The sequence below is a fragment of the Plutella xylostella genome, chromosome Z (genome assembly GCF_932276165.1).
Source record: "Plutella xylostella chromosome Z, ilPluXylo3.1, whole genome shotgun sequence".
NCBI lineage: Eukaryota > Metazoa > Arthropoda > Insecta > Lepidoptera > Plutellidae > Plutella > Plutella xylostella.
Window position 1 is genome coordinate 9006722 of NC_064012.1, and position 27827 is coordinate 9034548.

At 36.9% G+C, this 27827-nt stretch overlaps 1 protein-coding gene across 1 annotated transcript; it reads left to right on the forward strand.

Annotated features, from left to right (window-relative positions):
- Nucleotides 1–1332: 1332 nt before the first annotated feature.
- Nucleotides 1333–27366, forward strand: LOC105380539 (protein daughter of sevenless). Its single transcript, XM_048632883.1, has 8 exons — nt 1333–1677; nt 1864–1992; nt 4100–4298; nt 22555–22667; nt 24705–25017; nt 26299–26526; nt 26681–26760; nt 27166–27366. Exons 1-8 carry the CDS (start codon nt 1333–1335, stop codon nt 27364–27366), a joined length of 1608 nt encoding a protein of 535 aa, XP_048488840.1.
- The last annotated feature ends 461 nt before the right edge of the window (nt 27367–27827 follow it).

Here is a 27827-nt window from a genome sequence, read left to right on the forward strand (position 1 = left end):
GTTTTAGTTATTATTGTGATAAAATAATTAAGTAGGTATTTCTGTGTTGTAAATTGTTATGCATAGAACAACGCGAACTCGGGTGTTATGTTTTAATGCATGGTAGTCCTTGATGTGTAAATGGTAGTCTGAATTATAATGGTGAAAACCTGTCAAATGTTGGAAGTTTCAACCCATCTATCGAGCGAAAGAAATGGGAAGTGAATGAAAAGCTAGTGGTTGGACTAATTACCCTGTTGGCTATTATTTTGGACTTGTGTGACTCCTATAGCCGACTGACCTTTGCACTTTCCCTGGCCTTGTGACTTGGACTGGGGGATTGTGATTTACTGGTGTAAACTACCAACCGGATAAAGTTATCTCGCATGCATGTGATGCTAAATTTTATTAAGTACTTATAGGTAACAAGTACTAAAGTACTATTATTATGTGGAACTAACAAAGATTTTTGGGTTGTCTCAATAGGACTAGATTCCAATGATGCCGGTCATTAAAACCAACTAAATAAAATGCAGTGCTGTTAGTATGAAGACTATGAAAGGTATACTAGCGCCATCTTTAGTCGTTTTTTTAGTAACTGTTTTATAAGGCGGAAAATCCCTCATTGGAATCCGTAGTTGAGCCCACTGAGGAAACAAAACACTACGTGTAGACCCGATGACTCTGGCAATGATCATGTATCTGACATCTTGACATTAGGTAATTATAAGTCCCTTTTGTAAAACGCCATCTAGGATTTTACGTACCTATATGCTAACAATACCATGGATCAGCTATTAAAAGAATTGAATTTTTTTATGACCTACAGATAGCGGTAACCTAAAATATTCAGTTCACTCCAACTATGACGGCCCATGTCACACGTTTTGCCGGAGACGTTTTCGTTAAATGTTTTTACTAAAACTTGTTCGAGTATCTTTGAGTTAATTCAACAATCTCATCATTCAACAAAATTACTACTAATTCCGGCGTACAGTAACTACCTTTTTTAAAAAAAATGTATGTTAACGCCATCTGTATTTTTATACAGAAACTTGAACTAAAATGTCTAAAATGTTTGTTTTGAAAATTTTCTTGAGTTAGCGCCATCTGTATTTTTGTACAGCAACTTGAAACATTACGTGTATACGAGAACTAAAACTTTAACAAATTTAACTAGCAGCGCCATCTGCACATAAACATATAAACTAGAATAAAGATACTGTTTGATATTATCAGAGCAGATTTATTTCTAGTGCTTTTGTGTTTATTTAAATATTTCTTTTATTTAAGTATTGTCATTCTTGCATATCTGTATAAAAGTATAAAACCTAACCATTGTTTACTTTTTCTATGGCGCGGATGTTGCGCGATACGCGGTTCGTGGTTGGTTGGTGTGCCCGTTCGCGCAACTCGCAAGGACATCTCGGCATCTCGGTCGGTATCAGCCTCTCTCACACTCACAACTTGTTCTGTGGTTGCCCAGAGCAGAAGTGCGGTTGCCTAGGCAAATTAAAAAGTTTGAGTAGCTTTTTCGAGTTGACAGAAAAGTTGCGTATGTTTTGTTCTCCATGCTCCTGTGTGAGTCATTTATTCAGCAAAGCGATAAGACGCCCGAATACGAAGAAAATGTCCAAACATATTGTATTTGAGGGCTGGCTGACTAAATCTCCACCATCTAAACGTATTTGGCGGGCGGTAAGTGTTACAATAAGTTACAATACGATTTCCAAACATTGTTGACAAGTTTGACTTGATGCTGGTAATAATAATATTATGGTAGTAAGAAACTATGGTTATCCTTGTTGCAACATGTGAATTTCTTAATAACTTTGGCCAGGATGTATCGGGAATGGTGTTATTAAATTCTGGTAAAACTTTCAGAAATGGCGAAAAAGATGGTTTGTCCTGCGTCAGTCAGGGGAGTTGCCTGGGCAGTACTTCCTTGACTATTATGCCGATCGAAACCGCAGGCGCATGAAGGGAACCATCAATTTAGACCTTTGCGAACAGGTAAAATTATGGCAAATATTCAAAGTAGCGTTCTAACTATGCCACTGTGTCAATGCATGCACATTCTGTTCATTATGATAAGTGGTTTAGTCAGGTTCAAGGAAAAGCACTTTATCATCAGTGTCTGGTTCAAGTGCATAGGTGAAAGCCATGTTATGAGCTTTAATACATTAGTGCAACAACTACCTACATCAAATTGACATGTATGCCGTTAAACATGCTATTACATTTTCAGTATCAGTATTTAATAGCTATAAATTAAGCCTGTAAGAGATTTTTCAGTGTCTTGGTAAAAGTCATGCTTGCACACTAAAATTATAATTAGGATACTTAGCGAGAGTATGTTTATTTTCACTATCACAAAGATTTCATTTATCCAGACATTGTGAATCAGACTCAAAACTTTCAGCACATGTTTAAAGTTAAAATTGATGAATTATTAAAAAATATACCACTCTTCTGTGTGTTTGTAAACCAGATAGCCTAGTTAAAAGGGCCAAAAAATCCTCACCTTAAATTATTATAGTTCAACTCAAAATCAATCCCATATCAAAATATAAAAAACTAGCAGTATAAAAAGCTAGCAAGCTCTGCTTCGCCTTAAATGATCCCACCTAACCGTAATTTTGGCTTTAAATACCTAAACCTTTCATGGTCTAAGTATTTAAAGCCAAAATTACCAAAATCAGTCCCATTCCGTTCTCCTCCTTCTATCCCAAATCCCTCCATTGCATTTTCCTTCTACGCTCACCTGTCCCCTCCCCTTCACTCCCTTTCCCTACCCTCTACACTCTTTCCCTAACCTCTACACCCTTTCCCTATCCTCTACACTAGTCTACACCCTTTCTCTACCTAGTTGTCCTAGTCAAAATATAAAAAAGTAGTGGTATAAAAAGCTAGTGAGCTCTGCTTTGCCTTAAATGATTCCACCTTTTAAGCCTTTTGTGGTCTTCCATCTTCTTCTTATAGTGCCTCTCCATCATTGAAGGTTGGCAGTCAGCTCTTTGCAGCGCTCTCTATTCCTGGCTGTTTTAAATAATTCTTCCACGGTTTTTACACCGTGTGGTCTTCCATAAGTATTCAAAACCAAAATTAGCAAAATAAGTCCCATTCCCTTCCTCTTCCTCTCCTCCTATCCCAAATCCCTCCATTATATGTTCCTTCTACGACCACATGTCCCCTCCCCTTCACTCCCTTTCCCTACCCTCTGCAGTCTCTACAATCTTTCCCTATCCTTTAAACCCAATAATAATGTAATATTTGTACAATAAAGAGTTAAATAAATAAATAAACCCTTTCCCTATTCTCTACACTCAAAATATAAAAAAAAAACTAGCGGTATAAAAGGTAGTGAGCTCTGCTTCGCCTTAAATGATCCCACCTTTTTAACTTTCATGGTCTTCCATAAGTATTTAAAACCAAAATTAGCAAAATCAGTCCCTTCCCCTCCTTCGAATGTATCCCCAATCCCTCTTTTGAATTTTCCTTCTACAATTACCCCTCCCCTCCCCTTCGCTCCCTTTCCCTTCCCTCTACACCCTTTCCCTTCCCTCTAAACCCTTTCCCTACCCTCTAAACCCTTTCCCTCCTCTCCACACTCTTGCCCTCCATACTTTTTTTATTTGCTCCTGTGAGCTAGTTTGAAAGTCTGTTCTAGTAGGACAGGCCACAACCTCTGGTTAAATTTGACAACAATTCCAATAGAAAAATTAAGGAAATTAAGTAAAAAGTCTTTTAGTCTCAAATTCTTAAAGATATAATTCCAAAGAGCCTGCATGAGTTAGCCAGTTCATATTCAAATGAATGTGCAACGTGTGTCAAAGCTATAAAAGGAGGCTCTTACTGTTTCTTTAGTGCATTGTATAAAGTATTGAGTGCTAAGTAACTTGTCTTTATAGCTAACCAATATTTACTCAGTCAGGTACATACTCCAATATTATTTTCGTGATTAAATAAAGTTTTAATATGAGATTACTCTAAAATCAAAATCAAAATAATATGACCAACCCAATTTAAAAAGTCGGTTAATAATCAACCAAAAAAACCCTAATAGGCAATATTTTAATGTAGCCTATTATATTTTATTTAATTGAATATTTTTGTTCAGGTGGACGCTGGTCTTCACATGGAAAGGGGCACTGGTACAAGTCTAGACCCGAAAGTCCGTGGTTCAGTCTTCACAGTCCGTACGACCACTCGCATATATCACCTCGAGGCTGACAGCGAAGACGACATGGAGAAGTGGGTAGCTGCCATCTGCCGGGTCTGTGGTCTGCATGCCACTGATGAAACCAGGGAGAGAATGGGTAAGTACCTTTAAATACTTTGCCTGTCTTTTTAATATACTTAAGTTTAATGATAATAAAATGGATGAAGTTTAATGTATCATCTGGCACACATGATTTTTTGCTGATGCATACCATTTTATTTTATCTAAATAAACCTCAATATTAAGCTGACTTGTTACGTAATCACTAATCATGAAACTCAGCTCTCTGAAGAGTTTTTTTTTAATTACATTCATAAATTATTGTGCACTGCTTGTATTAATTCTTTGTGGTGGAGGCAGATTATAGAACCGTTCACAGTTTTGATGATTTCAAAATACATAAACAAGACGCTACTCAACAGTGTATTGAAAATTATAGTGGAGTACATATTGGGTAGCTGCATTCCTACCTTATATCAAATTCGCTATTGCTATTGCTGGTTATGGTATCAGGATAAATACCAAATGGCGTAGTATTAAGAAAAATATATTGCTATAAACATTTTGTAAAAACCAAAAAAACCTCTAAACATAAAAATAAATAACCTTTATAAATACTGTTACATATTCATGTGTTGCATGGACTAATCTGGGGGTGAGGATAGATAAAGTTAAGGTATTTTACGATGTCCCAATAGTACCAGAACAAACGGGGTTCGTTAGGGCAGTAGCCAACATAGAACAACGGGGATTTGGTTGTGTATAGCCAATTCCAAGCGAACTACCTACGCAAACGAAACGCCAACGTCGTCGCCAACTATATCGAGCGTCATAAAATTTAAGTTTCTTTATCAGGTTGCCATAATAAAGAGAGAATAAGCACCCCTGAAATTAAATTCGATTTGAAAAATATTTCAATAAGTAGATATTATTTTCCCTTCTTACAGACTTACTTGCATTAATAACACAATAATAATTAATTCTAAATTTATTTGTAAAAAAATTGGTCCTGCCCGCCACACTGTACCTACATATATATTAGTAAATATATCAACTAGCGCCAAACAGAGAAACGGTACAAAAAGCGTGGCGGTGCATAAACGTATATGGCGATGAAGCCAGCTCAGATCAGTTGACCTGATCGACATTGTCGAATATGCTAAATCAGGGATGTGCGTACTTAAGAGTATGAAATCGACACCACGACGTGACGCCTGCGTGAAACCCGAATATAATATTACTATGTGTCTCCTACCTTGGAATGCCGAAGCGAGAAGACACAGTATAGTTTAAATTGGTGTCTTGGTAAAACTTCCCCTGTATATTTGGTAGGGGTGTTATATAGGTAGGTTGTTGCAAAAGTGGTATAATTAACCGAAAGGGGGTGACATCAGCCAGGGTATCAATGTGATCAACTTGTAGAAATTCGTGAAAAAAAATGCTTTTTCATAGTAAAAGGTTTCAATGTGTATGTGTTGTGTTAAGTAAATAAATAACTTATCTATCTATCAATGGATGAGCAAGTTGTTTTTTTTCACAAAAATCCCAAAGTAAAGAGTACTAAAATTTTGTTCAGAATGACTCCCTTACTCACCCCCCTTCGGCTTAGTATACCACTTTTGCAACACTCTGTATAAAAGTTGGACTATGATATAGCTACCGCCATGAGGAGCGGATTTACAGTTGGGTAAAAACAAATGAATGAAGGTGGTATTCATCCGAGTCCGCGATGTTCTTGTAAAACTTATTCTTAAAATAAACTTAGTAAAGGTCAAACTTGCTCTTCTATTTCTCGTGAAGGCGTTACTAGCCTCTAACTTTCAGATTCATGTAAAATGCATCGAGTTGAGACGCGGCCGTGAGAGTCTATTTCAGTTGGTACAAACGCAAAGGTCCCAGTTAACTACATGTCACTGAAATGTCCAACAGGAAATTGCGGTGGAGGCTGGATGTGTCAGCGACTTGATTCAGTATTTACGTGTTCAGAGCTGAAAATGTATTTGTACTAAAACGTGGAGTCATATATTGACGACCGAATGGCGTAGTGGTCAGTGACCTGACTACTGAGCTGAAGGTCCCGGGTTCGATTCCCGGCTGGGGCAGATATTTGTTTAAACACAGATATTTGTACTCGGGTCTTGGGTGTTGATATTTATATTTAGTATCTATCTATCTATGTATTTGTGTAGATATATCAGCTGTCCGACACCCATAACACAGGTTCTGCCTAGCTTGGGGTCGGATAGCCGTGTGTGAGATATCCCCACATATTATTATTACATATTATTATTATATATAAGTACTTATAATACACATTTTGTAATTTACAAACTTATCTTTATTTTTACCCGACTGCCGAAGGAGGAGGGTAGTGTTTTTATAAAAAGTATACCGAACACATCGATCAAACTCATAATGAATATTAAGATCCGCCAAGCGTGCGTGGGAAGTGATTTCAGCGCCCAGTGTGTGCACGAAATACCTACACAAAAGCTGTTTAGATCCTACCATTTTCATTTTGATGGTCGACGAATAGTTATCGGAACGCACATGAGGGTCACTCTCTTAATCGACGGACAAACGAAGCAAAAAAAGAATTCCGGGAAACAAACTTTGAGCTTTAGATATTTTGGCGAACCTTCTACTACATACTTAATCGACGGAAGCTGTTAAAATAAATGTGAAAGCTAAAGCCTATATCTAAATACGATTGTCTGATAGTAAAAAAACCTCAACCAAAAAAATATAATTAAATTATATACCTAGCTCATATTAAACAAATATAAATAATTAAAAAAATAATATTGTTGAAGACTGAAACTAGAGATAACTTTTATTTAATAACCGAACAAAGGTAAAACAAAGAGCACTTTTATTCTTCAATTCTGCAACTGAGGAAACTCAACTGCGCCTAATATTCGTTCCTTCTTGGCAACCAGTTAAATATGGAATAATGCAATTTAGTAGTTCTACTAGGTCTCAAGTGTACGCCACAAAAAATAATGGTAAAAATGATGAGATCGTATTGGTAGCGGGTAAATACTACAATAATATGTGCGTAAAGTATACAGGCAGTCTAGTCTACAGTAACTCATTTTTTTGGGAAGGGGTTCCGTAACAAGAAAGTGGTTTTTTTATTCGCTCAATTTTAAAACTGTATTACAGTTTTTCGGTTAAAACGTTTAGTAGTTTTTAATTTATGTATTCGTAGCTATTTCAACTGTAACTATAAGGACTTATTTTAATTCAACTTCGGAGTAATGCTGTTAATTATATTTTACGTTAAAACATGTACAGTTTAAGAAATATCCTGAAAATAAGAATATTTCTCTTTTCTCTTCATAGCTTTGTTCTTACACTCAAGCTTTTACTAATTTATTACTAAGTCGCACTAACATTTTAATCTAACATACTATAATGTCGTAAAACAAACGTACTTTTTCTCAGATCAGCATATATTTTTCCCTATTGGTTTTTTTTCATATCTTAAAATAAAATCTTTTATTTACTTAAAAGGAAAGGGTTGAAATATCTAAATGTGGGAGGTAGTCTTCGACTAATTAGTAAAAATATCTTTTATTTACATGTAACGATTCTATTTAAATAATGTTGTGACGTTAAAAAATGTTCAAACCTACCTGTCGAGTGGGATCCCTATAAATATTTCCACCTACCACCTCGTTAATTTCAACCCTGTACCTGTATAATATTTACCTAAGCCCTCAGTGTTCTATAAATAACAGAATTTTCCTCCCGTTATAAACAGTGTATCGATTTCCTTTAAGGATAAGTGGTACCTCCATTGTGTTGTATGAATACTAGTATTTATCTTGTCTACCTATCTGCTCTGCTGGCGTCATAAGTGAATATTTTTGTCTTGTACAGAGGAATATTTTCCCGATACAATGGGAGTTAATCTTCAGGTCAAAGATGCTGGATATGATTATGTGTATGAGGAATTGTCTCTTATTCTGTTGGTATTTAATTTTAAGTAAAAGAGTTAAACTGCTCAGCGTGATGTAAATATATATATATATATATATATATATATATATATATATATATATATATATATATATATATATATATATATACTACAGGGCGTTTCAAAAGCGGTATAGTACCTAAGTCGAAGCGTGACCCATAATAGGGCCATTATAAACAACTTTCGTTCATTAATAAATAAAAATGTTTTCGATAGAAACTCTGTTGGTTACATAAATTTTTACCTATATGCTAAACTTAGAAATAGAGAAGCAAATCACTTTGTAAAATTTGCAAATTAAAATAGTAGGTAATATTGTATGCGGGATAATTAGTAATCGTCCTACCAATTATCCCGTATACTGTACTCTTTGAATAATAATGCATTTGCAGTGGATTACCCAATAAGTAATACATTTTCCGGGAGTCAAACATTTCTGAATTATTTAACATATTTAAGTTTATTTAGTCTTTCTCAAAACACAATGATTAAAAGCTTTTTTTAAACTAACTTTTTTTAAAAACCAAAGTTTTGGCTTATATACTTTAGCATACCACCTACACACACCTTCAAATTTTTTTAAAAATTTTGAATAAAATCAATTGTACTACGAAGCTAAGCGAAATAAATAATTATCATCATAACTAATATTATAAATGCGAAAGTAACTGTGTCTGTTTGTCTGTTTGTCTGTCTGTCTGTCTGTCTATCTGTCTGTTACTCTTACACGCCAAAACTACTGAACGGATTTGAATGAAATTTGATATACATACGGTCTAGACCCTGGGAAAGAACATAGGCTACTTTTTATCCCAGACTTGATACTTTGTAAACTTTTTAAGGAGAAGCGAAGCTCGCGGGATCAGCTAGTGTAAAATTAAGTGCTCGCGTCTAACTTACGATGAAACCACAGCCGCTGCGCTTGCAAAACTATACTAGTAGTTTTAAACTTAGTTGTAAACTAGTACCTAATTCTATTGCTACTGCTGCTCATGTCAAAATTTACTATGTGTTTTTTATTAATACACTCGTCACGAGCAATGAAAATGTTACACTTACAAAATATTGACCCAAATGACCCCTAAAACATAAAATTTGTACATATAAATAAATATATATGTTTTTAGTTATTACTATTCTGATTCGCAGTTAAATGTACGTCTATACTGTATTGCAAACGGCGTCATTATTAGCCTTTTCAGTTTAGGAGTATAGTTTGGTGATTCACTCACGGGCAAAGAAAAAGTTCCATTCAGAAAATCACCAAATTATAACGAAACGGAAAAACTAACTTAACGACGCTTTCTGCAATATTTGAGTGCATTTATCGGCGCAACAGAATATTACCAACTAAATACAAAAATATTTCGTTCAAATGACAATGGGCGTTTTGGGACCTATGTCCAATAAAGATGAGACATACATCGTTGGATAGCTCTTTTCAAGTGAGCAAAAAAGTATTATGACGACAAATCCGTATATGTTGTCCATTTTGAAATATATTCGTCGGAAGGAAGTATTTTTCTATGGCATTGCTCTCTCTCTTCTGATGACAGTTAGGGCGTAATACACGTAAACAAGTATTATTGAAATTGGAAAAATTACTTTCAACTGGTTTTATTTACTGAGATAATAAACAAATATAATATTATATGAAATATGATCATTTAGTTATAAAAATTAAAAATGAATGTGAAAAACTAACAAAAGCATTAAAATTACACAAAATAAAATATAAAAACTTTCAAAGTACGATTATTCTTATTGGACAGTAAATCAAGACTAGCGCTTCCGTTATTCATATTCTAAAAAAAAATACCTTTTCAACGACGTATCACTCATTTCTATTGGTGCTGGTCCCAGCTTCTATATATTGGTGCCCATCATCATTTCCTATTAAATGTTTAAAAAAATTGACGCCATTTGGTGTCTGCATTTTGTAAGTGGAAATGTTTCTTTGCCCGTCAGTGTATTTTACTGGAACTTTTTTATTGCTCGTGAGTGTATAATAAGGCATTTGTCCCACCAATCGACTTTTTATACGAGTAGGAGGAAAATACAACTTACCTAAGGATTCTGATTGCAACAGTGCAACGGCAAAGCTCACGTCCTACAAAAAGACGAAAAAAAAATCGTCGTATCGATTTTCCGTGAAAGAGTAACAAAAATCTTTCTATCAATATAGTTACAAACTTTTTGTTTACGAAAATATAATTTTAGTTATACCTTGGTGTAGCATATTTTGTTCAGTTCACCCGACGTACACTGTAAAATGTATAGTCAGCAGCAAATTAAATCAGACTTTATATTTTTTTATCTCCAACCGAAAACATAACCGCAGATGATGTGTGTTGAAATGTTGAATTAGTTTGACACGTGTATATTTCTGATGTGTTGCATGACATCAATGTTAGTGCATACTTTGCTCATTCACAAAATGTGATTTGTTAGATTTCTTCTTCTTTGAGACATGCATCGGCAATATGTGTAAACGCATGGGCCGTAATAGTCCACTACAGGACATGAGCCTTCTCCCAGACTGGAGGGTTATTGCCATAATCCCCACGCTTGGTAGGCGGGTTGGAGATATCACACACATCGGGGATCGAACCCGGGTCCTTCAGCATAGTAGTTAATTAAACACTACACCATATAGCCGCCAAGGTGGCATGCTGCTCAGAAGAAATTAACGCTCAATACTAACGCCTTCGCGATTAGTACCTACATGTAAATTTGTCATCGTATTCAGATTCCCGCTTTAGACTTGTAATCAAATTATGAAATATTCCACCATATCATCCGTATCATATTAAAACATTTATACAGAACTAGTTTTAGACCAAAAAGATTTTTAAAATAAAATTTGGGACTTTTTAAAGGGATTACATTTTACACGTGCCCCTCAAATGAAATACGTCAGTTGCAATTCAGGTAGCTATTTGAACTTTGGTATTAACGTAGCCGTAGTAACATACAAATCCCAACCCTATTTCCAGTTATAAAGTTTCAGTTGCGAATGTTGTGATAGGTACACAGTTTTCCTTTTACAGGCGAGTTCAAGTTCAATACGAAATTGTTTGTGAAAATGTAAAAAGCTTTTAAAATTAAAATCATAAATAAACATTTTAATTGAAAACTGAAATGAAAAATGCTGTTTGAAAGCACAGCTTATGTTGCGGACTATAACATAAATAAAAGCTTCTAGTACTGTCTATCTTTGTTACCTTAAAATATTATGATGTCTAATGGATTTTTTTAATCTCTGTTAGTACATTTTGTGTTCATGTACCTACTTTTAGGTAATCCGCTGCATTGAGGACCTCATTTATCGATCGCCAAATAAATCAGTTTTGCTTGTCAGAAGTTCCCTTTGAGATCGTTTATTTTTATATACACCTAAACCTCCCGCGCCAACTAGTCACCATTATCATGGCATTGGTATACAGGGTGTCCACGGCGATGCCACATGAAGGGAAAGTAACTGAAATTGCATTCAAACTATTTGTCTCGCATGGCTGATTCGGGAAACTAACCGTGAATAGGTAATTAATTAATTATACATATACAAAGGTTTTGTAATTGTAAGGCGTGGCAAAATACGCAAAGACAAGACTCATTATATTTGGCTCTGATTTAGAAATGTTGTATGAATATGGACAATGTCGTTTATTGTAGTTTAGGTACTCGTTACAAACATACAGTACCTATACATTAATACAGTATTTACACATTAATATCCTTTTATTTATATAGTACACACACACACACACACACACTCACGCCTTGTACTAATGTACTCCCTTGCGGGGTAGGCAGAGGTGCATTGCTGCACCCACTTTTCGACAGAGTGGTATGTTAGTCCCAATGTAATAGGGGGCGGGCCTATTGCCATTCCATCTGCCCCAGCCGGGAATCGAACCCAGGACCTTCGGCTCAGTAGTCAGGGTCACTAACCACTACACCATTCGGTCGTCATATTTATGTCGCAGGCATCTGGTTTAATCTCCTGTTTGATTGAACCGCTAGCCCGTTCATTGGATGACGCTGCTTAGTTGAATGACTAGGCGGAAAGTTGATTGCACAAGCGTCACAAAACGTCCAACTAGTTAGCTGACTTAAAATCAGTCAGGTGGTGAACAAAACAAATATGGCGTCTAACAGCTAACAGCTGACACAAAAAGCACCTATATTGTTAGTTTTTTGCAAATAAATTAGCTTTAAAGCGCGTTATTTGTGTTAAAATAGTGTGACAACATGGATTTACCTATTATTACGCCGCGGGCGGATAGTTTCAAAGAAAAAATTGTGGCGTAACTGGATAATTATAAACAACAATATGAAGGTACGTTTATTGTTATTGTTTAGTTAATTTGTGAGATAAGAGCTTGGTAACATAGTCTTTTTGTTGACTCTTGTCTGGTCATGATCACCCTAACCAGACATTACAAAGTTGCTATACTATATCCCATTCAACGACTCCGCTGAATGACGTTCAGTCAAGACGTCGAACGTTACAATCAACGACTTGACGAGTTGTCCTTTAGTCATACAACTGAATAGCGCCATCCAATGAACGGGCTAGTGGTTCAATCAAACTGGAGATTAAACCAGATGCCTGCGACATTTATATAGTATTTTTATATAAACTGCAAATCTAGCTCGCTACCACATTCAATGTCAAAGGTTTTTGCAAAGGTTCGTGCAAACTGAACAATGTTACGGAATAATTATATGAAATTCCAGGAACCCGGCAAAGGGTGCAGTATTTCTTGAACATTCTAATATCATTAGTTCTCCCTATGCTCCTGCAGTTTTACAGCCAAGTTCAAGGTTAATGGAGAAATAAAACTTCATTAAACTGTTATAATTATGTAGTGTATAGGTTTAGCGGGTCGTGAGTAATAGGACGAGATTGCACCCTGCAGGGTGAGGTTGTAGGTACCAACTTGGCATTTCACTTGACTGGCTTCGGAAGCACCCGAGTCAATGCAATTATGTATGCGAAGCTTCAGTGTTAATCACAAGCTTCCACATACTATCTACGTCAAGATACCTAGAAGAAAAGTGGTTTTAAAGCAGTGGATGACACCAGGTCTTCTTCGTTGTGTCAAACATAGAGACAAGTTACACAGTGAAGTTAGGAAGGATCCAGATAATTATCTTTTAAAACTCACCTATTCGCGGTATAGGAATTTTTGCGGGAAATTAATAAAAAAATTAAAAAGGCAGTATGATCGAAATGAACTAGAAAGTGCTAGCAATTTGGGAATCAAAAAAACATGGGAAGCTATTAACAGCATTACCCACCGTAAACCTAAAAAGGATTCTGCCCAGGACATACTGAAATCGGATAGCTCACCGACTGTCGCTGTAAATAAAACAAACTCCTTTTTCGCTAACGTAGGTAAAAATCTGGCAGAGAAAATAGCTAACCTCAATATACCTCGGCGTCATTCTCCACCAGCGGAGCTTCCAAATTCATTTACAATGATTCCAACTGACCAATTTGAAATAAATGCTACTATTGATTCCCTTAAATTACTTGGCTCAGTAGGATGGGATGGCATCTCCTCAAAAGTCATCAAACAGAACAAAGAATACCTAATATCACCTCTCACCCATATCTGCAATCTGGCCCTCACCACAGGTATTTTTCCCACCGCTTTTAAAAAGGCAATTATTATACCTGTATACAAGGCTGGTGACAGAACGCTGATCAATAACTATAGACCGATTTCTATCTTGCCTACGCTATCGAAAATATTGGAACGTCTATTGAACAACCGTCTTGTCTCATACCTCGAGTCAATGTCTATTTTGTCTCCTAATCAGTTCGGCTTCCGAAGTGGCAAATCAACGGCCGATGCAGTGTCGCAGCTGACTAACTTTGTTGCTACAAATTTAGACAAAGGGAAGAAATGCTTAGGAATATTTCTAGACTTGGCAAAAGCTTTCGATACGGTATCGGTTCCGAAGTTATTGTGCAAGCTTGAAAGCGTTGGAGTTCGTGGTGTCCCTCTAGACTTGTTCAGAGACTATCTTACAGACAGGGTTCAAGTTGTTAGGGTGGGAAATTACACTAGCGATCCATTACCTGTTACTTATGGTGTCCCACAGGGTAGCATCCTTGGGCCAACTCTCTTTTTGCTATACATAAATGAGCTGTGTAGCATAGATTTGCTTAAAGGTAAAATCGTTACCTTTGCCGATGACACAGCGCTTTTGTTTCAAGGGGACGACTGGAACGATACCTTTAACTGCGCCCAAACCGGTTTTAACTTAGTAAACAATTGGTTACTCATAAATAGTTTGACGTTAAATGCAGATAAAACCAAGTATATGTCCTTTTCTATTCGCAAACCTCGGAAATCAATTCAGTCCCTCAAAATCCGGGCTCACATCTGCCCTGGCGATGCTTCATCCGCTTCACGGGATTGTAACTGCACTCTACTTGAAAGTGTTGATAAAATAAAGTATTTAGGAGTTGTTATCGACTGTAATCTTACATTTAAGTACCATATTGCCAACCTTACCCTTAGAATAAGAAGACTGATGGCAATTTTTAGCACTTTACGCCATGTAGCTAACCCTTGTCTCCTTAAAATGGTATATTTTACGCTTTGCCAATCAATACTTACGTATTGCATTAATTCTTGGGGAGGTACGTTCAAAACGTACTTGCTACCACTTGAGCGCGCTCAAAGAGCAATACTGAAAGTAAGCTCTTTCAAGCCCATCAGATACCCAACTTCCGACCTATTCAGAGAGTGCGGTGTACTTACGGTGAGGCAGTTATATATCCAGTGTGCTATAATTCGGTACCATTCGTCTACGCCTTATTCTCCCTCCTGTGCCACCATCGCGACCCGTCGTTCCCATAACATCTCTAAAACTGAAGGCTTTAAGACTTGTTTCATAAACAGATTAGAGACCTACCTTGGTGGATTTCTTTATAATGTTGCTAACAAATTATATAATATTCATGCTCTTAATAAATTTGAAACCAAGCGAATACTTTTAAACTGGCTCAAACCACTTAATTATGAAGAGACAGAAAAAATATTAATATCACCCCTTCGGGGATAATGTAGTTCCTTCTATAATGAAAATACTGTAACTCAAATTAATTATCTGTGAGGTATAACTGCTATTGCTTATAAATTTAGTCTACTAACTAGATACCTACATACATACATATAAAAATAAATAATCTTAGTGATTATATACATACATTATATTACATATATAACTTTCAAAATTGTTTTTCAAGATATTATAGTTAGTTAAGTTTGCATGTTATTTTTAAAATGTTCTTGTTTTTGTCAATACTTTTGTCTGTAAAATTGTATACATTCACATGCTCTTACTTAGATTTAATGGAAGAGCTTGTCACCTATATTACAGGCCTTAAACCTAGTTTAGGTGGCAAGGTTTACCATATTTATAATGTTCACTCGATGTATATTTTTACATGTTTTTGGATCAATAAATTATTTATTATTATTATTATTATTATTACATAAATTATAGGAGACGACGGAGAAAACTGAATGCACTACGTAAACATACATCTAGACATCCATTAAGTTCAAGGCGAAATCAACAACAACTTGGGAATTTTCAATTTCAACGTCAAAGAAACGCGAAGGAAGGAAATGGTGGGATGAAATTTTCATCACAAGAATATCAGAGTCGCAGCAATTTAATGTCAACATCAATAGGGCGTAGGTACACCGCGACACGAGGCTGAAATTCAGAAAGGTCACTCTAGCTTACGATCAACTAAGTTTGTAAGCACTCAACTGCATTAACCACGACTTTAAATGGTTTGTTAATTAATAGTTAGGCACCTTATTAGGTATCGATTGCATGGAAGCTCTCGTGCCTTTTTTGTGAAGGTAGAGTGAGGCTTCAGGTTCAATGTCGGCGTAACAAGCTTCGCACACAAATGGGCTCCAGTTATTTGAATTGAACTATTGGATGCGACATCCTGACGCAGATGGAACGGGCTTTGTTTCGGGTTCAGTTAATTACAGGATAGTTTGATCAATCACTGCTAAAAAACTCAGTTTTCCTATTTTTACTAGATATTTACTACGTTGTTGCACATTTTGTATGACAAAAATCTTGTCTCGAAATTTATTTACTTAAGTAGGTTTGATATTCGGTTGTTACGATGTTACGATACACGTGTACATACGTATACAGGGTGTCCCAAAAGTCAACGTCATCCCTTAAAGGGCTGATAGGTCAGCTCATGAGAGGCCAGAATATCACAGTATGACCTTAGTAAAAACTCGATAATTTTCGAGATATTGACACTTTTATAAATTTGCTGAAAATCGACACCTTGGATCAGTTTTTTGCGTGCCGCCGGTACAATAATCCATATTGTTAGAATTTGTTTGGTGTTGCATCACCCTGTATAGCCCTGCTATTGATCGCAGTCAAAAAAAATATCGAGTAATGCTGTATGTTTAAAAAAAACACGGTTTTCAAAGTCATAAAAGGTAATCGTATTTTTTTATAAACAGCTTTGACTCTACATACTGTAAAAAAAATATACCACGCAAACCTGGCACCTTATTTGAAAAGATTGCTCATTTAATGCAGTTTCCAAAATGGTATGAAACGTTGCTATTGTTTCAATTAACAAAAAGTTATTGCAATTTTAGTAAAAAACGACCTCGATGTAAAATAGTTTGAAGGAAATTTATCTGACTGAATTTATTAAGGGTAAGTCATGTTGAAATGACTAAAAGTAAAATAGGTGATGGGGTCAGCCGTGGCAACATAGACGTCGCAAAAATAGCTAAGAAAAAACTTACCAAACTCTTATAAAACATATTTTGCGTTTTTTACACCTTATTTAAAAAAAATCAAACATTTATTGACTTTTATTTTTATTTCACACCACCAACATAACATATAACACCACATTATTATACTAAGTACATAATCAGCAAAAAATGATACTCATTAATGGTCATAATCATAATTTTGAGAGTTTGGTTTTGTTTAACAATAACTTTAAAATAAATAACAAGTAATTAGAGGTAATGTTAGTGACAAACTGATCTGTCCCTTTTTTGGATACTGTGGGTGTACAATGTACATTAGGGTGGAGCGTCATTGTATGAAGAAAAAAAAAGTTCGTTGGATCGATTGTGAATACCTGCGGAAAGTTGCATTTGGTTGAATTATACCTAATTATATATTTTTTAAATCATTTTTTTATAGTTTTCAGTCCCCTACCTCAGCTCAAAGTTTGAGTAGTTTTGTTAAAATTGGTACATCTTTGAATATTGAAAGAACGTAACGACAATTAACATCTTGGAAATATTTTACCGTAAATATAACAATAAAACATTAATTTTGTAAACCTAAACCTTCATTTTAAAATAACATATAATTATAATCATAAACAATAGCAAAAAAAGGAGGAAAATCATGGAAATTTCGTAAGTTATTCATTAGTATTTTTGGAGACCTTAAAGTTCTGCATTGCAATGAAGGACTTTGATCCAACCAGGTCGCTCAATTGGCTATCGCTGGCAGCCTGTAGGATTGGAGGATATGTTATTTGTGATTCACTCCATACGATCATGTCAGTATAATGGGCCTCAAAGTTTAACTTTGGTACTTTATATATTCTTATCCCTGGTTTCGAGTTCTTCCTGGTCGCGATAATTCGTTTTAATCCGAATTCCCTTATATGTGGTTGGTTGTCGAACAGCATCGCTAGTAGAAGGTTTTCAGGATGCGCAAAAAATGCATTTCTTTGTATGACTGGGTCAATAATCTGTTTCACATCAGACAGAGCTGAAACATCTAGATAATTCAATTAATTTGTAGACGTGAGTTGGTCCTTGTTTAAACGAGCTATCCTTCTTTACATAAAACCATACTGGAGCATACACTTTCAAAACATATTCTGCGAGTTTAATTTCAATTAGATGGAATAGGAGCAAACGCCGTGACAGACAGATTTTAAAAGTTTTCCAAAGCTTTTCCTATTACGCCAGAATATAGTTGAGGGCCACTGGTAGCTTCATCTTACTTAGTCAACAAATACCGAAGGGGCAATTCGTTCGCGTGCAGTTGGCAAATGAACCATTGTAGTGGTCCACCTAACTTTAATTGGATCAAACGAATTACGCCACTTTTCCAGCCAGTGTTTGTAGCTGTACCGTCACACCCGACAACTTGGTGAAATCAATGGAACTCTTAGTAAAATACGAATGTATAGAATCAGCTATAACTTTTCCTGTACCACACAACGTAGTTAAATGGCCTAAGAACAGTGATTCTGGCTCCACTATTAAGGATATGCTCTAATGTAACAATCGTTTTGTGAAAACGTTGGCCTCGCTTTTGAATCACTAGCGTCTTGTCCTTTTGGCCATCGAGTCCACTGAATTCAGAAGAATACTCTTGCCTTTGAATGTCATCACGCACTCGTTTTCTAGCTCTTCTAACTTTGCTTCGATCTACGACGTTTTCTGCATGTTCTGAAGTAATCAGACCGACATCTTGTAGTACTGCACTTGCAACTGCTGCTGCCGATCGATCCGAGATGCCATATCGGTCATAAACTGTGGCTAAGGTAGGAAGAGATATGGGTCGATTACACCTAACGAGTACAATGGCGAGTTAGTGTCCTCGGCCGAGGACTCGATCATTTGCTAGCCGTTCATTGGTCGAGGATTGGCCGAGGATACTGTCCCACCCACCACTGTACTCGTTAGATGTAATCCCCAATAGTCGATTTGTCTGATACGGTATTGGTTGTATCGGCGCACGGTACTGGGTTGAGGTTAAATTAATTCCTGGAAGAGATCGCTTTTAGCGATAAGGTCGCCCTTATTGTATTATAGATTTTAAGTCTTAAATGTTATTTACGTGTTTTATGTACAATAAAGTTATACCTACTAATTCAGAATGGCTGCAGATTCGAGAAGGCGTTAAAGAAGAAGTTTGATTTTTTATTGTAATATTTCGTCCCTTTGACGTCGCATATATTATTATTTTTTATTACGGTTATCTATAAATGTATCTATTATATATCACAATAGTAAAAACAGTAAAGATAAGTCGAAAAAAACAATAAAAGTAACGTAGTTTTTTTTAAAGTTATATATTTAAAATAGGACGATTTAATGATTTTTTCAAATATTCAAGAGGCGGTAGGGGACTAAAAGTAGGTACCAATATTTTTTTTATTATTTTTTCCCAGTAGATAAGATGGTATTGCAACTTTCTAGTGCTATTCAGTAAGTGATATGTAAAAAAAAATATTACGCTCCACCCTAATGTACATGTGTAAGCGTTTTACTTCATTATATCACACATTAGCACTACTCAGGAATGTACGTTACCATGCGCTACATTTATGGGGAATGTGGAGTTGCTATAGTCCACTTTTTTCGAGAAAGATACTCAAAATGCGTTTTTTTTATTAACTGTCACAACGTTGTCTCTTTTCCCACTCCCGGCCACACCACCTATTTTACTTTTACTCATTCCAACATGACTTACCCTTAATAAATTCAGTCAGATAAATTTCCTTCAAACAATTTTACATCGAGGTCGTTTTGTACTAAAATAGCAATAACTTTTTTGTTAATTGAAACAATAGTAACGTTTCATACCATTTTGGAAACTGCATTAAATGAGCAATCTTTTCAAATAAGGTGCCAGTTTTGCGTGGTATATTTTTTTTACAGTATGTACAGTCAAAGTTGTTTATAAAAAAATACGATTACCTTTTATGACTTTGAAAACCGTGTTTTTTTTTAACATACAGCATTACTCGATATTTTTTTTGACTGCGATCAATAGCAGGGCTATACAGGGTGATGCAACACCAAACAAATTCTGACAATATGGATTTTTGTACCGGCGGCACGCAAAAAACTGATCCAAGGTGTCGATTTTCAGCAAATTTATAAAAGTGTCAATATCTCGAAAATTATCGAGTTTTTACTAAGGTCATATTGTGATATTCTGGCCTCTCATGAGCTGACCTATCAGCCCTTTAAGGGATGACGTTGACTTTTGGGACACCCTGTATACATAAACAGTGCAAGTAAAATAAAAATTATAGATAATAAAATGGAACATACTTAAGGGTGATTTTTAAAAAGCTTTAATATTTTAAACCCAAATTATAATAAAACATAAAGTTCTTCGTCGATTTAAATCAGAACCATCCCACGTAGCTTTTAGCTCTCTCGGACAAATGCATTTTCCATCGACTACAATGTTAATAAATATTTTAAATAAGCATTGGGAAGAAAATCCTTTTTAATAAGCTACTGATTTTAAATCCAGGTTTTAATCTTTTATCAAAGTTGTTTTGTATTTTAAAACTGCTTGTTTACTTAATGCAACAAGGAAAGGCGTCAGTCTGATAATTAACAGCATTATTTTCCATTGAAATTTAATTAGTACAAAGAACACGCCTACACTTAGCTTCCACGCAAAGAGGGCTGGGATGATGTTTACGTCAATACTCAGATGTTAAACTATTGTTTGCGTGTATTTTGAGCATAGGTAGCTTGACACATCATAATGGGTAATGGGTAATGTTAGCTGGCATGAGATGAGACTTAAAAGTTTGCTTTTATGATATCGAGTTTCCAAGCTTTGTATTCATGTCATCTTTAACACAATAGTGACGCCTCTCTATTATGAACTATGTTATTATGTTGTTGGTTGGTAATGACTATGACAAAGACTTTGAAGAGCTTTTATGGAATGAATGTCGAGCCAGTGACATTGCGTTCACAAGGGCAGGGAAATTTACCTTCGGTGCAACTCGTATGTACTTAAGATGTGACGTGTAACTCGCTAATGACCAATTTCCATCCGCTCTTACCGATAACTTTAGTAGTAACTTGAGTGTTTAGTAGTTGTATACCGAATAACCTTCATTTTCATCTAATAGATAGTTAACAAAATAATGTGATAGTATCACCAGAAAACTAGTATCTTAAATCTGATATTGGAACTGGCCATAATAATGACGAAGAATTAGATTACTTTATTTAATTTAAATATATCTTATGTATTTTCCCAGGGGAAATTCTTTCATGGCATGCGATGCTCGCGCGGAAAATAAGCTATTTAAAAACACATTAATCGAAGTTTTGTAGTTTGAAATGATAAATAACTTAACTTAGATTCCGGACCGACAAAGGAGGGTTCTTCTTCTTTAGCCTATAGCAGTACAGTGCTGTATGTAGACCTCTCCCAAAGCACTTTACTGGAGAGATCTATAGCTTTCTACATCCAATCATTACCAGCTACCAGCCACCTTTCGCAACTCGTCACCCCATCTAGCCGGAACGTACCTCTGTCATCCTACACTGTGTTTGCCTAGTAGCATCGGTTATCGGTTCTTCAACAGATTTAACCAGCCCAGTGCCACTTAAGCTTACTTCGGTGTGATGTGATACGGGTGACTTTAGTTCTCTGTTGGATCACTTCGTTGCCGATGCGATCTTTCAGAGAGACTCCAAGCATAGCTCTTTCCATAGCTCACTGAGTGACTCTCAGTTTGTTGATCAGTCGTTCTGTAAGTGTCCACGTTTCAGCCCCGTAGGTTAAAGATAAGTAGGTATATAATTCTAGATATAGGCACGTAGGTATCTCCTAAATAAATTATATATTTTGCTCTTTGTAATATGTGCATGTATTCTATAAAATACCAAAGGTATTTTTTAAAATACCTTACATGTGCTTATTTTTCCAACTGTGAGTTTAAGTTAGAGATTTGCATTAAACATTGTTGAACTCACCTGTACCAACTTTACATTACACGTGCATACGGGAATTCCAGATTTTTCTCAACTCGATTGTATAGAAAAGTTTTGCTCGCAAACTTTACACAGCTTTGTTGAATGTTCATGTTTGCAATCATAATGCTACCTATGTTTTTTTTCACAAATCGGTAACACGTGTAACAAAGATTGTTATTTTATGAAAAAAGGTGCCAGTTAGGTGCCAGGAAAAAAGTGGTTTTTACCATGTACCATAACTAGACTTATTTGAACTTCAGCCACGAGCCACTGCTGCATCGTTCACCTTTGATTATGGTTATGTACATAATATTACATTTTCTTCTCATTTTTTCTATAATTATTTGTGTATTATATTTAATAAGTACACCTGCATTGACTATAATAATTACACTTATATCACAGTAGCACACTTCGGTAGTATACCTACTTATTTATACATAGGTATTAATTACAAGTGCAAAAGTATGTTTGTTTTACGTCCGCGTCTAACACCATCACGCTTGTGATTGCACAAAAAAACGAATAATTATTTTAAATAAACAAATTTTAAAAACAAATTCCAGGACCTTATCAGAACAGCATTCCGCCGATGTCCGTCGCCCACGATCAGTATGATGTGTCTGACAATGGTGTTTATATTCGTATTTCAGATTGCATTACTGGGATACGCCCTCAGGTAAATCTCTACATGTCTATGTGTACTGACTGCGTATTCTCTTCCAAAAGGGCTGCGATTGATTTTGAATAATGTGTCCGCTCTAGTGTAAAATCCATTGATTGATTGATTTTGAGTTGCACGGATGATGCTTCGTGATACTTCGGCATGCTTTTTGCCAATATAAAGGCAGAAAGTGAATGAGTTAAGGATAATCTCATCTGTACTAATGCTATTAAAGAGTTCCTGAAACATTTGGAAGAGGATACGTTGTTGTTGTTGAATAGGGCGACTTGCACGAACTGTTTTCAATAAGGTTCTAACATCTATTTGTACCGTTTGTTAGATTCTGTTACATTGATTGATATAATAATTATACAATTTTGTGGAGATAAACAGATAGATAAATTTATAAATAGTAAGATATAACTCGTGCAAGTCGCACTATTTTTTAAATGTAAATTGTTTGTAGTAATATTTTACGATTTGACGAGGACAATAAGGAGGGTTGTCAGCTTGTTATGTATGACTCGTAAATTGTATCTACGTGTTATGTGTGTTTGTGTATAGTGTCAGCAGCGAAACTTTACTGCTTTAAGGATTCTGAATTGAAAATTATATTTTGAGCGATGAAACTTCTGAAGTTCTCGATCAGGGATTGATACTAGAATAGGTACCGCTACCGACAGCAGGATGCCTACCACGGGGCGCAAGACGCGCGCACGTCAAGACGTGACAAAAGTTATTGTTTTAACTAATGGTTCTGCTTTAAAACCCGGGTGAAATGCTTTTTGATATTCCGTGTTCAATGACAACCACTGCATACTCGTATATTATAGTCTTGACTTATAGTTAACTTCACGTTCTTCGTGAATCCGACGGTGAACCTTGTTATTGTTATGCTTTATCCGGACTAAGGAGACAGATCCACGTCCTCTCGCTTAAAATAATTCAAAGCAGACGTGGGTAGTTATTTTGTCTTGTGAAACCTTTGAGAGATTTAGTAAGATAACTTTACTTTTGAATTATTCATTATTTTAAATAAACACAATGGAAACTATGATCGGTGGCACCGTAACGAAACCAGATCGATATTTTCAGAAGTTCAATTGGCCAATGAAAATAACGTATAGTAATAAAAAAATTGCAACTACAGATGCAAAAATCTCCTAATGTAACGTATTAAATTATATTGAAATTATTTGGAATTTTCTTTTCCATCTCCATATTTTTAATACCTGTAGATACTCAGCTCCGCTTATAAATTAAATGATGATTATTTGGGTCGTGCTTTAAAGGGTTGTAAAATAGGGTACTCCATGTCAACAAGCGTTGTGGAAATAAGGGAATCGTATCGATTATTAACTCATGGTATTTTGGTGACACCTATACCATGGAGGAAGGCGTACGTATCAAAAATATATGTACATAATAATATATATTCACGTGTAGGTAAGCAATGGAACAAGCTCACAGATTTAAAACTGCACGTGCTCTGATTGTTGAAGGCTGTGAACAAACATATCGAAATGTATGCGGATTCTATAGAGCTTTTAAAGCGATAGTGTTTTTACAGCACGGGTTTCAATTTTGAAAAATTTCAATTCAGAATTCTATTCATTCCGTAGCACGTACGATAGTTTGTATTAGGCTGTTTTTAACAGCATGCGGATTTGATGAAGCACGCGTTATTGCCCCGCACACTTCCATAAAAGTATTCATTGTCTCCTATTTCTCGTCGTAGGTTGCGTCCAGCGTCACGCCGTAGGCTGCATCACGATGCTCACTACGTCTACGCGCCAACGTCGGCGTGTGAGGGAGACCGCATCAGTACATTTCTATAGTGAGCATCGTGACGCGGCCTACGGCGTGACGCTGGACGAGACCTACAGCGTAAATAGGAGACCCGGGCCTATCGTATGGAATATGCACGCGAGACGCGGGAAAATGACATGCCATCCCGCGTGCGTGATTAAATCCCGATGCAGTTAAAACAGCCTTATCTATCTATTAGAAGCCGCAAGCCACGTGCAATCTTGACGCGTATTATTTGTGTAGGACCGGCGCGCGTTCACTTTCGACGATGAAGATCTGATTGAGAGCAGCAAGTCATTCGAGCGTGACTACTGCGGGCGGCACCCGCTGTCTTACCTTCAGCCCCAGCCGGAGATCCGGGTGTACGCCCCCACCACTCCAGAGACGCCCCCCACAGCCATATACCGGGCGGCGACGGCCTCGTGCTCCGTGTCCACGGGAGCTTCTACGTCTGGACAGGCCTCGATGGTGGCTCAAGATTCTGATGAAGAGTCGTACGCGAGCGAAGAAGAGGATCCGGACAATCTGTCGCTGCTAGAAGGCCACGTCAACATAAGTATTGATGAGTTTTATAATTTCACTGCTACTACACTCGCGAGCAATGAAAAAGTTCCGGTGACAGTATTAGCACCAAAACTCCTAAACGGAAAAGGCTAGCTATATGACAACGTTTGCAATATTGAATTATAAAATAGCGAATCTAAATATTACTAACTAAAATCGTAAATATTTTGATCAGATACCTACTAAATTAGTTTTTTTATGTGCTCATTTGCTGTCGGCATTTTGTAAGTGGAACTTTTTCATTGCTAAGCGTATGGCTTTATCCTGAAATGATTTTCCTATTTATTCATGTTTTTAAATTATAAGCGATCAGTTGACATACAAAGTAAGTCGAATTACAAACAGATACCAAGCCTCAGTAACAACAATATTTGCAATCTCAGATGGATTGATTGATCAAACTTTGTATTGTGCGGAATCAATATTATGGTATACATTATATCCATACATACATATATAGGTACATACAAAGTCTGGCTTTATTTGTTGGACCATATCAGAAAAGATCATCTAACTAAACTATCTGAAACAAAATACTGTAGAGGGAGTAAGCTAAGCCGGAGTAGCCAAGTTCTCAAATGAAAATTTGTGTGACGAGAATGTGAAACATAAACTTTGATAGTTTTTTATACTTGAGGTTTATTCCAGCTTTATGAAAACGATTTAGCAGATCGCACTATCAATACCTACTTCTTTTGCGATCATTGACGAAAGAAAAAGGAGAGGACCCGGCATTAACATCCTTACTTAAAAATATATCGTCGTCTCTTTTTAACTTATTAGTGTTATCGTACGTAAAAAAGGATAACAATAGTTTTGTCCTTGCCTAAAATGACAACATTGCGGCCGGTCGCCATGTTTAATGGCAGCAAACAGCAGCAAACCAACCAATGACGAAAGAAACGTCATTGCAATCAACCAACCAACAAGCACTTCAGTTGTTAAAGCGACTTGCTTGTTCCACTTTTTCAAGGAAATTGGCCGCCATTTTAGTTGGCACGTGAGTTTAGGTATGCACGTTTTTTTCGTGGGTATGTCAAGTCCTCTTTTTTCTTTCGTCATTGATTGCGATGCATGATATGAATGTCACGACAGCTGTCCCAAAGCGAATCGTTACCTTAGGGTGAAGTGTAAGGTCAAGTAGCGCCGCCAATCGGAGGCTATGATTTTTTTTCAATGGCGACGCTAGTTGACCTTACATTTCACCTAGCAAAACTGACCCAACAAAAACCTGTTTGAACTATGCATTAATTGAAAGTAGTTTACCCTACAGACCCGGACTGGGACACAACTCTCAGTAGGACGACATTTACGAGGCATAGACCCCTGAGCGCGCCAAGGCCAACCCCGGCCCCCGCCGCGGCGTCAGCACCAGCGGTAGTCAGCAAGCAGCCGCCACCGCAGCCACCGCAGCCGCCGCCGCAGACGCAACCACAACCTCAGCCGTCGTGCAGCCACTACCCAACCACCAATGGCTTGGCTACGGAACCTAAATTTGTAGGTGAGTTCGTGATGCGTGTGTACCAGTTTTTGAGTATGGTCTCGATAAAGGATTTTTTCTAGAAAGTTTCCAAGAAATGTGAATTTTATGTGAGATCAGCCTGAGGGGAAAATAGACTGAACAAAATAAATTACTTGTGTATCCCTTATTCCAGGCCCACCAGTGCCGCCTCGCCCACCGAAGCCCTTCCAGGGACCGAAGCTGCAAGAACCCACCGAAACTGAGAACGCTCCTGTAAGTTTGATATGCAAATGCATTATGTTTTATGAGGCAACATAATCAATAAAGTACATATTACCACAGACTCGGCAGTAGTCTCTTTTTATATTGCCCAAATCTTGGTGGCAAATTGGTGACCCCGACGTGATATGAAACTGAGTCAATCAAACCACTCAATGGTGTGTGTCCTGCAGCCGATGTTTCACCAGTCGATGCCGTCACCTCCACCTCCACATTTATCCCTCATTCATTCGATATCGCTGACAAACCCTAGTCTTTATAGCTTGTATGTATGCCACTAACACAATCACAGTAAGCCCTCATTTTCGCTTTCGTTGAGCTAGATCACTTTACTAATTTGTGTAGTGACCGTAGTAAATTGGTGACCCGGACGTGATATGAAATGTTTTACTCACACAGGCACAGCCGATGTCATACCTGACGGTGCCGGGGCGTCGGTCGCAGAGCTCGCCGGCGTCTCCGGGGCGCGCGCTCGCGGTGGCCCCGAGCCACTCGCGTGATGACGACGAGGAGATGGCTTGTGCTGCGCCGGTCAGTATTCACACGCTAACGTCGTCAACGTCACGTCACGAGAACAAGATCATTTCAGGCCGAGTTTAATACGACTGCACGGCGACGTGACAGCGGTGCGGTGTAAAATGTATGTACCGCTACTTTGGCGCCGTCATCCAAAAAAGCTAAGGGTATGATTACATCTACCTAGCGGAGACGGTATTTGGCCGAGGAAACTGTCTCTCCACTCTACTCGGTAGGTGTAATTAGGGTGTAAGGGTGGAGTGAGGCCCCATTGGTGCGTTGCGCTGCGTCCCAAAGGAACGGTTATAGAAAATGTATAGCTGCGACGACTTCTAAACGCACTAATGGGATTGACATATTTAAATGGTTCATTTATTCAAAGACAGAAATGCTCTTCTTCTGGCTCTAGCTGTGTTTGATTTTATGGACTTTTAGACGAACACATCGTAAGGGCTTCTCCAATAAACATGTGTATAAAATAGACATCTGTTATTTTCAGTCCTCGCATTACTTCAACCTGACTCTTCCGATGCCGCCGGCCGTGG